General features: G+C 43.0%; 1 protein-coding gene across 1 annotated transcript in view; it reads left to right on the forward strand.

Moving 5' to 3' along the window:
- ITPRID1 (ITPR interacting domain containing 1) overlaps positions 1-17,121 on the forward strand; it is a 48,173-nt gene that overhangs the window by 27,332 nt on the left and 3,720 nt on the right. Inside the window, 5 exon segments of the mRNA XM_052796676.1 lie at positions 10,158-10,243; positions 10,580-11,644; positions 11,646-12,071; positions 15,694-15,821; positions 16,664-16,775. Of these exon segments, the coding sequence (XP_052652636.1) occupies positions 10,158-10,243; positions 10,580-11,644; positions 11,646-12,071; positions 15,694-15,821; positions 16,664-16,775 (1,817 nt within the window).

Here is a 17,121-nt window from a genome sequence, read left to right on the forward strand (position 1 = left end):
TTCAGTGAGTGCATCCCTAAAAGTCATTGCACATTTATAACATTTCATTGCATGTATGTGTCATTTTAGGTCCTACTGCAGCAGGCTGATTCATCCTAGTGGGAAAGGATATGCACACACCGCATACTTAAGGCAGATGGCCCGGTGAAAGTTATAAAACCTGCTGTTGTTTAAATCTTAGGGGGGAAAAAAATCATAAAATACCTTAGGTGTCCAGGAGGACAATCAAATACTTAAGAGGCATCGGTTTAGATTAACAGTGATAGCCTTTTAAACAAGAAAACTTCTGAAATGAAATCTAGTTATGCTAAAGTTGTGCTGAGACCTTGAAAGGTCTTTTCTAATATTTCCTCCTCTGCTTTTTCTTCCCATGCCCTCAACAGACCATAGGAGGATCAGAGTCTTGCCTGTGCAGTCACGGACCTCCATGTTGCTATACTAATTGTTCCAGTTGACAGCCTGACCCTTTGAACCTTGCTGCAAAATCCAAAATCCCAACCCCACATCCAATTTAGGCTTTGAGGCAGCTTTGTGAGAACTTACATACTTTTTCTGATGGCACCACATTGCTTTGCCATGGCTGCTATGAGAGGGTTGATTCACCTCACTGTCAGTGACACCTGTGAGAAGGGGAGCTTTTGGTGTTATTCTGGGTATATTTTTATGCTCTGGAGAACTCTGATTTCTTTACAGATGAGAAACATGATTCTTATTCCATACATTGCCTACATACTTGTCAACTACTGGCTGATACTTAGCATTTCTCCTCGGGAAAATACCACTGACAAAGAGAGGCAAGCTTACTAAGCCTGACACTCTTAGACCTCCTGAATGCAGTTTAATGGCTATTACCATGGAAATAGAGCTATTATAATTGACTGTTGATCTCTACAAAGTAACACCCAAAAGCCAGATACCTGCTCTCGCCTCCCAGTTGCTTTAGGCACTGCTGACCACGCAGAAGTTGTAGGACCTAGCAAAAACATGGGGGCTTTTCACTCATTTTTCTCAAAGGTCTCTGTAAGAGTTGCTGGAAGCCATCCTCCCTTTTGTGAGGTGCTCTCAGTTGCAGAGAGCCCTATGAGGCTCCCTGCGATTGCCTATTTTTTATTCATTATCTCTGTGCAGCTGCTACTGGGAGAAGTTGTGATGTAACATGATCTACAGTGTAGGCTGATGACATTCAGCTCTACCTCTCATTTTCATCAGAAGCAGACACAACCATCACCCGTCTCTCCCGACATTTGGCAGCGGCACGAATCTGAATTAATGACAGTTGGCTGAAGCTCAGTTGAAATAAGATGGAAGTGATACTGACTCTCAAGGAAAAGTAGGAGGAGGATCTGGCAAAGTTTGAAGCTGTTTCATCAGCTGAGGGAAGATAAAAGACCATTGTCAAAGTGACTGCAATTTCAGGTTTTGACTAGATTCATCACTACTCCTAACCTCCCAGACTGCAGAAACATCATTTATCACAGAGAACTGCCTACAGTGTTCTCTCTTTTCCTGTCAAATTCAGCTCTTGGGTTACTCATTTATACTTGTACCATTTCTAGGGCAGTGTGTTCTTGTGTAGGACAGGCAGGAGGTGATGGGAAACTCTGACTTGGGGGGAAGGCCTTGCTTGGGATCATGGCAGTTTGCAGGGATGCATCCGCTGCTCTGAGCAACAGTGTGGGAGATTCATGATGTTGATCTGTATTACCAAACCTGATATGACCTCTGTCCCCAGCTACTTTAATTACTTTCTGTAGCTCCAGCCAACCTGTTAAAGGAGGTTTCCAGAGTTGTGGACCAAATTGTACTGGGGATATTCTTGAAAGGGGCAAAGGTGGAGACTTCTGGATGGTGAACCTCTTCCACCAGTGCCCACAGATATCAGTTCTGACCCTCTCTAGAGAGGCACAGGGTGGTTCACTAGTGCAGGAAATTACATCCTTTTCTGTGATGTACAAGGTAGAGAACATGCTTCCCCTGCCTGTATTCATATCTGATTTGGGTAGGAAGGAGGGGAAATGAACATTCAAAATAAAATTAAAATGGTTTCATTTTTCTTTAACAAGTAGCTTTACAGAATATTATCAGCTAATTCAGTTCTTCTCCAAAGCTTCCTTCTACACACCAGCTCAGGACAACCTGTAATGCAAGAGAGTGAAAGAGAGCGCCAACCAACCAGCCCCAGGCATTTCACAAAGGAGTATATTTATACCTGCTGTCGCGGCGCTGACTGTAGCACGCAGCAGATGTACTGAAGCTAGTTTTAAATCAGTAAGCATGTGCATCAGCTTTAAAGCATGCTAGCATGTAGTGCAGGTACCAGTGGCTGTCTAGCCACAGCACTGTGGAGCTGACAGTGCACCCTCTCACCCTGCTTTTTAGACAGGTTTTTGCAACCTGGGCAGCGCTCCAGGCTGCTGTGCTCTGCCTGCCGGCTGTGCTGTGCCACGAGCATGCTAGACATAACCATACCATACACTGAATCTTAAGCCAAAAACTTGGCTGGAACTTGGTGCAAAACTGCTTTTTTCCTCGGGTGTTCTGGAGGAGGACTGAAGCTGAATGCTCTGACAATAGACGTAGGTTTGCTACCTAGCTATTTCTGTCATGTTCTGGGCCAGCACGGTTTGTGTCTTTAATGCTCCGTGACCCGGTTCCCTCAAGCGCTTATGGCTGATATCTGGAGAGCATCTAGGCCAATGTCCTCCGAGGGGGACGTGGGCACCCAAAGCTCTGCGGGGAGCCAGGCCCTGGGCGAGGAGCAGGAGGCTGCGCAGGAGGACAAGAAGCACGCACGGTGTGCGCACTCCCAGGGCCCCTGGAGCTATGCACGTGTCTCCTGCTAATGATGGCTGTGACAGCCAGACCCCCATGATAAACGTGTAAAGAACTGCAGGCTGAACGCGGAGATGAAGCAAAATATCGGCAGCTGTCACATGACGTATGTGTCCCCCACCTTGTGTCCCCCCCCGGCCCTGTCTCACCTCCTCGGGGTGCAGCATACGTGCTCTCGTGTCCCACCTGAGGTGGCTGCAGTCATGGGGGCTGCACGGCTTTCCCCCCTTGTTCACAATGAGTCTGGCTTCACCCCCACAAAAAGAAAAGTATACCTGAAGTCTTCCATATGCCAGTGGTACCTAAAGTGATGGGGAGAAGAACACTGCAGACTGGGTGAGAGCTGGGGTAACTGGGTTTTGACAAGCAGGAGGAAATTCCTCAGAGGAGCCAGGTTTTGCTCTTCTGGGCATAGAGCTTTCTCCTGTTCCGTTCATACAGCACGTACCAGCACAGTGGGGCACAATTAATAATAGAAATCGCTTTGTGTAGAGCTTTTTTAAAACATATTTTCACCCAGTCACACTGTGTAAGATGATTGACATGAAATTCCCCTTCAATTCAAAGAGAGCAGGGGATAGACAAATTTAATAGCTACACTTGGCTTTGAATAAAAATAGGAGCTTTTGCGGCATCTGGTGCATTTTGGGGTGTATTATTTGCTTTCAAATAATATGGCTATTCTAATAAGATGGTTTATCTAATTTCTGCTATAATGTCATTGAAAAATAAAATTGCAGAAGGAGGTGGATAACAACTCCGGTTTGTGCCGGCCTTTGGAAAACACGGTTTGTGGTTTATGTGCTGCTGCCATCTGGTGACTGTTCTCCTGAAATGCAGCACAAACCCGAGCTGTAGCTGTACGGAAAGAGGTCAGTGCTGCCGCTCTGCTCCAGGGACAAGCGGTTCTGGACTGAACCCTCTTAAGGGCAAGTTGTACAACTGTGTGTTGCGTTTGGCCAGAAAAGAAATATAAACTAGATCTTTCTCACCTCAGTTTGCTTGTTCATCGCCATTTCTGCAATGTGGAAAGTGAATCGGTGTTACAGAAGTTGTACAGGGATATTAAAAAAAAAGACTAAGAATAGACTTTTCTTTTGAGATTTCAGTGGCACTAAATGAAATGTTCATGTTCATAGGCAATAATCAGTAATCGGTGCAGTTGCCTGTGGGGAAGCTACTTCTTAGATTAAGGAAAGACAGTACGATATGCTGGGAATGAACAGATTTTATGGAACATTTACATAGGATCAAGTATTTCCACATACATAGGAACTGATACGAATAACAACGTTTCTTTTCTCAAAATCCTGAAAGTTGTACAAAATAATTTCTTCCAATGCACCAAGGCTGAGTGAGCTTCAGAAAGTCCACTGTTGTGGATAACAGCACTAAAAAAAAGGGTTCTTTTTGGCTTATGCAGAACACACATTCTCAGTGGAGTTTTATTAGCTCTTAATGGCCATATCGTGGTGTGCGATACTTAAAAATTAGTGGTGCCTATCCTCTGAGTGGCAGGAGAGGGGAGTAAGCTGCAGCAGCTCTGCCATCATAGGACTGGAGCATCTGTAACTGTGCCATGCAGCTGACGTATTCCTCTAGCACATAGCCAGCTCACCCTGCAACATCATTTTGTGTGATGCCATAGGCAGGGCAGTGTTGTTACGGATAATATACAGATTTAACAATTTGCAGAGCAGGAGGAGATAGAGTGAAACGTCTAAATGGGAAGGATCCAGTTAACTACTCAAAATGAACCCATTTTTATTTTGAAAGTACTGTTCGAAAATGTATTTTTGAAAGTCCTTTATTGTCATGTAAGATAGAAATTCTTGATTTTTTTGCCTTGTGTTGGAGGATCAGAGCCTTCACATCTTCCACTCGCTGCTGCTAGAGCCATAGTGCTGAGCAGCTTTGGTGGACAAAGCATTTTAGCATTTGATGCATGTGTTCGAGAAGCAAAAACCAAAACATCCAAAATGTAATAAAATATCCATTCAATTCTGGCACTTCTGTGGATGTGGTGTGATCTTCATTCACCCCATCTCTTACTGCGTTTGACTACTATTGAATTCAACTATTGTTGAATGAATGTGTTTCTTAAGGCCCAGTCAGTGAGATATTTGTCTGTCCACTTAAATCTGGGTGTGGGAATATTATGCATAGATTTAAGCCTGAATCTAGTTTCCCTGCTGAACTTAGCCAGAATGTCTAAGCTGTAATGAAGTTAATGCCTTGAGAGTTTTGTGCAAGAGATACTGCAAAAATGCCTTTGCCTATAGAGCGAAGTGGGAAAGTCTTATTCTAAGTCCTTCAGGCTTCTTTTTCTTTTACAAAATATCTGACTAAATTGTGGCTTCTGTGTGTTATTTAGTCCCATGTATGTAGCAGATAGTTTTAGAAATATTTATCCATATCAACATCCAGCAACATTTTAAAAGCTACAAAAATATCTACAATTTGAACAGCACTGCTAGGTTGCAATTAGCCATTCTGCTTTTTCCTATGACAGGATGAACAGTCCAGATTTTAATTTGTGAATTTAAAGTTCAGATTTGCACAAATGCTCTTGCATTTGAAGTTTTTGTGCCTATGCTTCCCCACGTACTCAAATTATGTAGAAAACAAATATTGAAGTACATTCATCAAGGTTAATGTGATTCAAAAGACATGCAAAAAATGTGCTATTATTTACAAGCAGTGTAGTAGTTCTCATGGCATCTTTTACAGTTTGCAACCATTCTCCAGGCTGGAAACTAGAAAGAGGCTGTGGTGTTTGCAGCCAAGTCCACAGAAAACCAGCTGTGGAGTCTTCAGAAGAATGCAGACCTGTACGCTAGCACTTATTTTTTTACTAATTAGGGAATATTCTTTTGTTAATGTTGAACTTAGGAACCTGGTAGTTTCAGAAAGTTCCTGCACTGAAGGCTACTGAAAATGAGAGCCACTGTGTCTGCATGCAAATAAGGGGAGAGAAAAAGTCTCTTAATGAAATTGGATTGATCAAGTAAGGGCTGGAAAGCTGTGGGACCTTTGGGATTTGGAAGGCATGTACTTTCTTATGCGATACAAAATGAAGCAGAAACCCGATTAGTAAGTTCCTCTAACCTATTTTTATTTAAAATTCAGGCAGAACAGAAATGGGATGCAGGAGCTAAACTATCCCAGTTCAATTAGCACAGAAAGGCGAAGAGCCAAGGTTTTCCTCACCAAGATCTTCAGGGGCGATTCTCAGTTTTCCTCTTTCCAGCATAACCAGATGTATTCTCTGTACAGGGCCCAGAGTTGTAATTTTTAGTTCATAGTTGAATACCGGTCTGCGTCTCTACTTCTTCTCCAAACATACTTTATCTTTCCTTGGTGTGATGCTCTGCATGTATTTGCAGAATCTCTACAGGTTTAGGTGTCTCCACGCACTAGGAGAACTGAGCAGAGCTACATGAATAATGGATATTTTGGTTCAGTGGCTAAACCAAATGATCAAGGGAAAAATGCGGTTTGGGTAGACTAGAAGCAAAAACATGTTTTGCTTAATGTTCAGGTGATTTAACCCATTTTTTGCACCATTCTTCAAATGAAAAAATTAAGTTGCTTCCAGGAAAAAAAAGCTCATTTGAAAGAGAAAGGTGAGAGCATTTAAAAATGTCAAAATAAACTATGTAAATTTTGCCGACCTTCTCCCCCATCTTTTTGGCCAACTTGTATCCCTCCTAAAGACAATATTTCAGTTGCTAAAAGGCTTTAGTTCATTTAAACATGAGGAATTTTTGCTGTGAAGAAGTGGTGTCCCTAAACGTGACCTTGGCCACTGCTGAAAGGGCTTTAGATGCTAGTCTGTTCTGGGACAAACCACTACCAGCATCCAGCCTGGACATTTTCAGATACCTGGTAGAGTAATTTGTCCTAGGAGAACTAGCAAAGACCCACTTTGGACACACACCTGTAAAGAGTCAATCTCCTAGTAGAAACTCAGGCTATGGGTATCCTCGCTGGATATTAGAGCCTGCCAAGAAAAACTGGACTGTTACAATTGGCAAGCTGTTAACATTGCTGAAAATTTCACAAAGAAGGAAACTCTATTCCTCCTCAGGACAGCATCAGGCATGGTCCAATTTGCAGTCTCACTTAATTGCTATTTGAGACACTAAGAGGAAAAGAAGTGATAGATTGGCCCACTCCTCACCCAAAACAGTTTCACTGGTATGCAAATGCTGCCCGCCATTATGCAAACATTACTTGGCCCTGGTATACAGACATGAAACCAGACTATATTTACATAGGTTGAAAGTGGGCTGCCTCAAATTGAAAAGGCTATCATGTTTAATCTACTCCCGGCACAGCCCCAGCCTGCAGTGCGACCTGCCTTCCCAACACAACCGTGCTCCACGTTTCTCCCGGGAGCGTGCTGTTCAGCTTGAAGTCCTTGTGGGAGCACTTTGGCAATCTCTTCATAGCTTTTTATCCCACCTTGAATTGGAGGCCCATATTCATTTTTACTAAGTCTTTTTTTAAATTCAGGCTTCCACTCAAATTGAGGGAATTTTGACTGGCTTCAAATAAAGTGCTACCGATTCAGAGGAACATCTCATCTTTTAAAAACCCCTTACCTTCTCCTGTCTACCTTCAAGAGGGCCTGGCATACTGGGTAGGATCTTGCAAGTCATTGTGGGATGTAATGATTAAATTAGGCATCTGAATGTAGTTGGAAAAGAACTGCAGCTCAGACCCTCAGAGACATCGTTTTGCACTGACTATATGGGAGATGTAAGCTTTTACTCTAGGAGTATTAGTTCATTACACATCTAATATGTAGGTAGGTGCAAATTAGATGCCTAACTCAGATGAAAGTGATTACTTGGTCTGGGGGCACGAAATCACAGTAACAAGCACAGGTGAACTCTGCTTAACATGGTTCTCCTTCTACTATACTTTTCTTCTCTTTTATAAGTTTCTATTTTGGTAATATAAAAATTGTAGAAACTGGATTTACATTCAGAATGGTAGTTAGGTCCTATTATATTACCATGTTTAAATACAAATGCAGACAGCCTTTCAGAGTGCTTTGAGCCTTGATTTGTCTACATACCTTGCATGTTTAATCAATGAGAGCCATGATAGTAGAGCACACATCATACCTCCTGGCAGGGCAAGTCTACGGAGACACATGGAGGTCTTTCTGTAGCCTAACTGTAGTCATATTAACTTGGTCTGCAGACATTTCATCCAGTCTTTAATGTCTCACCTTGTGCCTAAAGATCAGCCTGGAGTCCACTGCCACACGTTTTGGGTAGTTCTCTAGCTCGTGCATTAATGTAAATGTGGGTGGGAAGGCTGCACGGTTGCACTACACAAATGAAATTGACTGTTGTTGGAGCAGATGCATCGCATTTATCTTAATAAATTGGTCAAACCTGGCTACAGCCACCTGGTTTCGACCAGGTCAGAAGATGAATTCTAACCTCACTTACTCTTCCATTAAAAGTTACAGGGTTTTTCCCTACATGTAATTTCTAGTAGTATGCCAGCCACTTTGGTATCCTATGTGTCTCAGGAGAAAAACAGGCACCTTAAAACACTAGGTAAGCAGATAATGTGGGCTTCTAACTCTGCAAACTTTAAAGCCTGAAGGTCGGTTGTTATGATTGTAGGATACAATTGAGTATTTGAGACTCGAATAATTTGAGTCTCAAATTGGTTGGACCTACAGCAGCTGAAACATTTCAGCTTTTCAAAATTTTTCAAAGCCTTTCTTTCTTCATTTTTATGTATGGAAAACTATAGGCCAGACTGACACACTGGAAGCAACAGCTGGCAAAGATGCAAAGGGTAATTGAAACAGCTTTAAAAAAAGTTTAGAGAATCTGTACAGCAGTCTCCCTGGGGGAGAAGCTGAACCATGATGTCGCTTGTGGGAAACTGCAAGGATGAGTTTTGAGACCACCCACAAAACAGGCAATTTTCAGCAACATCACTGCAGAGTTTGTAATGCGTGAGATGGGAACCACATATTTCTCATCCGAAATAGGAAAGTGAGTGAGTGACTGGTGTGCTGCTGATGATACCAGGACTGACAATGCAAGTAATTAATTTAAAACCCATAAAATTATATCTGGTTTTGATTTTACAATTGCTGCCTACAAATAGATTGTGTCATTTTCATTAACCGATGCCCAAGAAATATTTAATAAAGCCCATAGTCTGTTAATATGTGAAAACATAATTTTAGACTTTTGGGGTTTTTGTTTTTTTTTTTTTTGCATTTTCCAATTCGCACAAATAAGAATTAATAACTCAGGTCTCAGAACTACTAGGTGAATTGTCATATTTTCACAGCTATAACCAGAAGATAAAAAGCCTTAGGATTCAGTAGTGGTTATGTATGCAAGGAACAAGAGAGGAAGTGTATCCAGAGTGCCTCAGGCCCCATCCCTTCCCTTCCCTAGCAGACTCCCTCAGCCTGCTCCCCCAACTCTACCTCTGGTTTTGTGCCAGGTATCTGAGAACGAGGGCATTATCTGAGGATGAAGGTTATCTGAAAGTGCCAGTTATCCAAGGGCTGAGAGGCATTGGGATGTACAGGATAACTGAGGGTTTACTTTCAAGCATTTGTACTTTTAAAGAGGCTTGGCTTTTATTAATGAAATCAGCTAGTTAATGGTGTATAATTTATTTAATTGCAAAAGTTGGGGTAAGAATTGATTTAGCCAGATGATGTGGCTGCTAGATTAGAAACCTTTTCTGGAGTAAATCTAGAATATCTTCCTCTTGCCTTTATGTCTTTCCATGCAACCCTACATCATCTCTGCTTGTTACTGTGAATTCCTGTACTCAGACCAAAAACAACAAAGATGATATACGGTGCATCAAAGTAGAGACAAACTGGTCTAGGGAGAGGCTAGGGCAGCTCCCTTTCCCTGCATGAGTCTCCTGGTTGAAGACATTGAAACTACATAGGTATGAATGAGACTTGGTCTGAGCCAGTTCTAACGCTCAAAAGTCAATATTTTTAGCAAAGGATAAAAAAGTGGTTGGCTGCTTTATAGGTTATTTACACTGTGTATGTTGTGTGAATATATCAAAATCTGAAATGTGCAGTTGATGATTACACTGGTGAATAAGTCAATGCTTAGTAACATCAGCAGTAGCTATCCTGAGCACATTTTGTGACTTTTTTTCTGGCTGTAGCAATATTGCAGATTTCTGGCCAGGATCAAGAATATTTCTAGAAATGTACATTTAAAGTGCCCCTGCTTAGCTCTATGTTCATTTTGGCCTGGTACTGCTTTCTGTCTTTCTAATTTTTCTTATTCTTTTGTTTTCCCCAGCAGAGGTGATGGTGACAAGAACAAGCAGCTGCCAGTCAGACAGCAGTGGGTTCATGGAGGACCTGCCAGAACCTGTAGTCTTGCAAGTAAGAAATGAGCAATAGTCATCGGTAGGTCTGTGAAAAGTCTGTAAACCTGGCACAAGTAACAAAAAGAAAATCATGGAGCTGTGAAAGCTTTGTGAAAACAAATTCATCCTCCTAGAAAATCTCAGAAGGCGAGAAGCTTTCTCAGAACTTTGTGCAATTCTTCTACCACACTAATGCAAGATTTGTGCAAGGTTACAGGCATTAGAGAAGAAATATTACAAGAATCTTTGATTCTTTGGTTCTTTGGGCATGCCCAGGGCAAAACAGTGGTGGGCAAAACAGTGTGATAGAACAAATGTAGTCTTTCAATTCCTCCCCCCCCCCCCGCTTCAGAATGCACCTTTGTCTGGAAAGATTAATTTTATTTCTGATATCCACAATCAAGAAACAGCTCTGTCACATAGGGAAGTTTTTCCTATGTTAAGTCAAGATTTTCAACAAAAGCCAGATGATTGTGTTGCTAATGTCTTCATCACAGCTTGCAAGAGCATTTTGACAGTACCTAAATCAACAAAAGCAGGTAGTGACCAGGGAGAAGAGACTCATCTGCTGCTGACTGCAGAAAATGGCAAGTATCAGGCATGTAATGCTGAGCCACAGAGTTTTGTCCAAGAAGTGTTACATGACATGGACAAGAAAGAGGATAAAATTGAAAGAAAGCAACTGGAAAAAGAGAGGTGCATAAAAAAGCATAATCCTTGTTTTCAGGGTGATACTCAGGATGAAAGTGATCCTAGCTCCTCCAGATTTGTTTGTCATTTATATTTTAGTACAGGACACAAAAAGATGAGTGAAACCTTCACTGAACTGAGTGATATAAACCCTGCAGTCATCAGTAAGAGCAAAATCAGAGGTGAAGATGAAGGTGAGAGGTGCTGGACTGAAAAAGACATTGTAGTTGCATGTCGTGAAAGTGCCTGTGGAGGTGGTACAGGAAATGTTAAAGGACTGTGGTGGGGCGCGGAAGTGGTCAGCAAAGATGGTACCCTGCTTGCAGTGAATGAGGTGACAAATGGGCAGAAGTTCTGCAAAATGGATGGTGATTCGAAAAATACAAGATGCTCCCCCAAAATGGGGCTCCCAGAAACTCCGCAGTGGGGCTCAGCAGCGCAAAGTGGGAGCAGTGCAGCTTCAAGCTGTTCTCTGCAAGTATCTCGGAGGCATCCCTCCTGCCTAGTGGAGGGGCCTGGATTAAGTTCATCTGAAGATCAGGAGACTGGTAGCATAGAGGAGATGTTAGGTGCTAACAAATCAGAACAGGGAGATGCTGTCCAAAACAGTGAAATGGCTTCTGCTCCTCTGAAATCTGTTACTGTTCAGATGTCTTCAGGGCTGGAGTTTACTTCAAGAGCGAAGGGCACAGGGCAAAATGCTCCTCTCAGTGAAAGCCTTGCTAGATCCTGTGGACTTCTCTGATGTGTTAGTGCATTGTTCTGAGCGTAGTCCTGTCATATGGTCAGACCCAGGGGCTTCAAACAATGGTGTGAAGCAGACCACTGAAGCTTCCAGCCAAACTGACATTCCCGCCAGGAAACCCAGGTGGCCACCACTGCTTTGTCCACCCCATACTCACCTGACAAAATCAGACTCTCTTGACAGCATGCTTTGTGGCAAATACAGCTCACGCTACTGGGGTGAAGCCTCTGGTGCCGGGGGTGCGCAGGGCAGTCGCTGCTGCCACTGCTGCTGCTGCCCTTGGACCTTCCCCGTGGCTGTCTCTCCCCAACGCCCTGTGGGCTGCTGCTCAAACCGTGTCACCACTGAGCTGCAGCCCTTGAAAACGCTGATGCTCCTACAGGACACTGCAATGCGTAATCTTGCTCCGGTGAGTAGGTTTCTTCATATACGTGGACAGCTGACACACCGACGAGCTAAATGTACAAGCTGCCTTTTCCTTTCCTCTCCTGCCATGCTTGCTTCTTTAGTGAGACATATCTTGGGAATGTAACTGAGAAAATGGAAAAGAAGCATTCCCTTCTGGGCAAAAATGCCAAACACATCTGTGTACCTTCAGTTTTGTTGGGCTGCTTCTTTTACTGACTTAGGTACATCAGTTCAATTGTAAAATGGTTACTGCGAACTGTGTGATAAAGTTTACAGGTCAAATGAAGTGCTGAGAGATGAGAATGAGTTTCAGTGAGTTCCTGTGAATCAGCTGAGTTACCATAACTGAGTAACATACTGGACCGCAGAAAATGCAAGGTTACATGATTTAGTGTAATCCTCTTAGAAAAAGAGAACTCATTTTGGTTATGTTACTTAGTGTTTATTAAAGACTAACTTTGAACACCCAGATACATACCATAAGCCAAACTGCTCTAAATCAAAGTGAAATGTGAATTCTCAGAGCCTCAAGCCATTTTACTGTGGTAGAATAAGAGGCTTGCATTAAATCTAAAGTCTTGCTAAGATGAATATTTACGATAAAAATACCGATAGGAAAAAGTCACCAGATTTTTTATTTCTTTGTTCAGAATTGCTGAGAGTTCCCAAAAGTTGTGCAAGACTCAGGGTATGTTGGGGAAGAAAGCAAGGAAGGGGAGTCAGGAGTGGCTTTTGCATCCTGAGAAAAACGTGGAAGGAGCGGCATACCTCCTGCTAGTTTGCAGGCATTTCCGTTTTTCCTCTTCTATAGGCTCTTCATAAGGAAATGAAACTTGAACTGTTGTACATATTGGGGAAGAAAATTATTAGATAAAAGTTCCAGAAAGTGAAAGTGGTGAGTTTTATGCTGCTCCATCATTGAATGTATAAATCTGCAATGTCTTTTCTTTGAACAGTATATTGGAAAATATGCCTTTTGTCAGCTATCTTGCTGTTGCCACAAGATGGCAGTGAGTCAGTACCTTATGCTGGACTGGGAAGCCTTTTCTCATTGATTCACTGCTATTCTATCACTCTTCTAGGAGGGGCTAATGGTGATTTGTCTTCTCTAGTCTGTGGACAGGGAATGTGGGAGGAACAGACTTTGCACGGCACTGTTATCCAAGATCTGTTCTTAGGGATATGGCTCCACATCCAAGTCACTGTGCAATAAGTGAGTGAATTTACTGGATATTAGTCACTCTGCAGAGATTACACCCATGCCTACTTTGTACTTTGCATTACAGGTGTGGTAGTTTCTACATCTTTTACTGTGAGAAGCTCGCTCAGGTTATGTCCCATTTGCCAAGAGCATGCATGGGGAATGTAACCACTACGGAGTAACTGTTAGACAGTAAATTTACCCTGTTTACATGCACCTTACCTTAAACAAGGTCTTGCATGAAATCAGTCCTGGAACAGTTAGTCCCCCCTCCATCCCTGCTGAGCGTGAACTCTGAATTAATCTATGTGAATTTGTGCTCTGTAATATGCTCAAAGAGCTGGTGCCAGGGGAGCTGCCTGTACCTCATTTGTAAGGGCTGGCACAACTTTTTACCAAACCTACACACACTGTGCCTTTTGGATCTTTTGCATGGTGCTTTCCAAATTTCTGTTAGCCTTTAGGAACCACCTAGAAATTCGTCTGTGGCCCATCGCCTTCTTCCTAGTGACCTGAAGGACAAGAGCTCTTTAAGCTCATTTGGGCACACTTTTTTGATGGCTATAAGGCCTCTCTCTGCTCAGATTTGGTAGCGGGTAGAAGAAATCATGATTACTATGTGGGCACTGCTCACTTGCACCCCACACACTCCCATCTAGGAACAAGAAAACTGTCTGAGGATCAAGACTAAAGTTTGGGGTAGGGGACAAATGGGCAATCAGCCAACACTCAATCTGAAGGTGCTCATAACACATCTGGCTGCCTCAGTGGGGTGCGATTGCTGCCCTGACCCACAGCATTAAAAGCACCAGTTATGCTCTGCATGGAGCAGACACTTAGGAGAGTTCACCTCCACTGCAGTCACAGGACTGGCCCTATCACACTACTTAGTCTCTAATTAGCTCTTTCTGGTGCAACCCCATGGCTCTTGGGGCTAGATTTTTTAATTTACTGCTATGGGATGGTTTATCCCTGGGTCACGCACATCAGGACTGTGCCTGACGTAGCAGCTGCATTGAAATGGAGATTGAGAATGAGGTTTCTCAAATGCATGGAGAGCATCTTTTGCCTTCTAGATGAAGCTGATCCCCTAGCAGGGAGGGCTTCATCATGTTTCAGGCCTTGCTGGGACTGAGGGACACATTCAAGCACACAAACACAAGGAGATCATCACAGGACATGATTGCAGGAATTCAAAGAGACTGGGCATTTCTACGCTTTGCAAACATGCCTCTTGTTCTCTCTCAGTTACAGAGGTCAGCAGTGGAGTGCAGGTTTCTACATTGTCTTCCCATGGCATACAAGAGACCAAAATTTGCTAAGATGGGAACATGCCAAATACCTTCTTGCACTGGGAGCAATTTCAGCGTATTAGGGGGGCATGCTTTCAGAAGGCAGATGGTATTGTCTCCGAAATCATTTGGATGATGCTGTCTGCATTACTGCTCTGGACAAGGTGTGAAAAGTCGAGAAAAAGTCTTTAATGTGGCTAGAAACTCAGACATTGATAGACTCCAGTTACAGGATTTATTTCAATGTCACTAGAGGGCTGCCATTGTATTAGTCCTGTGCTACAAAGTAGTAACTTGCAAATCTGCCTATACTTTTTCATGTGCCATTCCTGCTCATTCATCTCGCCTGCCTTGAGACATTCCTGGTGTAGAGATGGCTACGTCAGGGTAGACGTAGATGATCAATCATACTAGATACCTTCTCTCAATGAAGAGTAATGGTCATATTTATGGCATAGATCCTCTGACCTGTTATGGATGTCTATGGTTGGATCAGAACAATTGCTCTGTTTCAGTACTTCCAAGTACATCTGTTGCCGTAGATGTCTGCATTTGGTTACATAAATACAGTTCTAGGTTTCTAACTGGTAATAGATGAGAAATTATCAGTGTAACACTTAGCAGAACCCATCATGAAAGATGCTTTTCCTTCTCATAGTTCTTATTCATCTTCCCTCTCTCCCTCTCTCCTTTCTCTTTTTAAAAACAGTTTCTAACTTCCAGTGGACAGTAATTTAACCTATCATTAATCCATAGCAACTCATACTGCTCAAATATAATGTCTGACAACAGTGCGATAACATCAGAATTTGGCACTTTGCATCAGATCTTTGATCAAAGTCCTTTTCCCCTTCAATGGCAAAAATGAAATTCTCATTGGCTCAAATATTGCCAGGACTTAATCCTACATGCTTTAGGAGAAAAGGTGGTGACTGGGATGTGAGTGATGCACCCAGAGCAAATTCACTTGAAGTGCCATCTGGACTTTCATAGCAGCTGCTCACAGAGTCCTTGTTGGGCAGGTAAGAGGAGGACCCATATTGTTTGGGCTGTCAGCTTCAAATGCACTCGACACGGAAATGCTCAAAGAAAAGTAGTGAAGTGAGGCATCTTCTTGCTTTTCTGTGTAGTGTACCCTCCATGAAACAGAAGCAATGAAGAGCTCCTGCCAGCACTTCCAGGAGAAGTTGGATGAGATTGAACAGCAACTGACCAAAGAGCAGGCGCTGTTTTCCGGGGCTATGCTAGATGAAGGAAGGTAATGGCAGCCTCACACACTTACCAAAATCCAAAGCTAGCGTCAGCAAGAGCCCGTGGGCACGTGCAACGTGTCTGGTCACTTGTGTTACCAACAGCACTTCTGGTCAGTGAGGTGCAGCTGTGGGCATCCCGGAAGTGGAGGAGAAATGTACTGTGATGTGGGTTTTGCTCAGGGGAAAGTCCAGCTTCTCTCCACACTAGTCAAGGCTCTTAAACATGAGCATTTTGAAGGGAAATATTGTTCCATAGATGTAGGCTAGATTTTTTAGCATGGAAATACTATGGTTTAATAGCAATAGGAATGCAGGAACAGATCTCGGTCAGCTGGATCTCAGTGTCCCACATCAACGCTGGGTTCAGGGAAGGAGGTAGGAGTGATCTCTGACAAATCAGTCGCTTTAGGCCACATACTTAGTGCTCACAGTCAATGCAGGGACAATGCAGGAAAACTTGAACTAGCTTTTCATGTACTCAGTCCAAGCTCACAGTGATTACCATGAAGCCTCAGGTTCAGAAAAAGTTGCTAGGGGCTTCCAGTCTTGAGCTGCCTGAAAGTAGGACATTTATGCAGTCTCTGTGCTGGTGATAAATCAGAAGTGATAAACCTGCCCAGACTCAAGCTGGGTCTGCAACTACAATGTGTTTAATCTTGCAACTGGGATAATCAGAGAAATGGGAGTCAAGCAGACAAGGGCTGTTATTTATTATTTTGTAAGGTATTCTGTCATCATGGGTAAAAACAAGACTGCAACACAGGGAGATACAGGCATTATGCTGGGGCATAGGAAGAGGAGGGTGTTCACTGCTCACTCAAGTGTGTTTTCATTGCTGTCCCTACAGGGAGGAAGGCAGACACCTGCAACTCTTAAGGCGAGCTGTTCATCAGGAGGTTGCAGAGCTGGAATTTCGGCTGAACAATCGAGCTTGCCAGGTCAGGGAGAGCATCCTTATGGTACGTTGCACAAGCCACTGCTCTGGGTCATGTGGGTTTAAAGTCTGTCCTGCTATTCAGAGTTCAAAAAGTCCTAACTCTGAGGTACATCTGAACAATCCTTTCAGTGCCAGGAAGAGGAGGATTTCCAATAACAGGCTTAGAGTTTACATCTTTGACCCTCTTTCTCCTTGGCTATGCTGCTTGAGCTCAACTACCCAGGAAAAGTGACAGTATTTATAAAAGTGTCTGTATACTGCTCTGCTCTTGGTTTCCTACATAATTATTGAGAAATGGTTATTGGTCTGGTTCTTTTCTGGACCAGCTCTTGTGTTTGATAAGGAAAGGTAAAGAAATGATGGTCAGG

The sequence above is a fragment of the Harpia harpyja genome, chromosome 1, assembly GCF_026419915.1.
Source record: "Harpia harpyja isolate bHarHar1 chromosome 1, bHarHar1 primary haplotype, whole genome shotgun sequence".
Lineage (NCBI taxonomy): Eukaryota > Metazoa > Chordata > Aves > Accipitriformes > Accipitridae > Harpia > Harpia harpyja.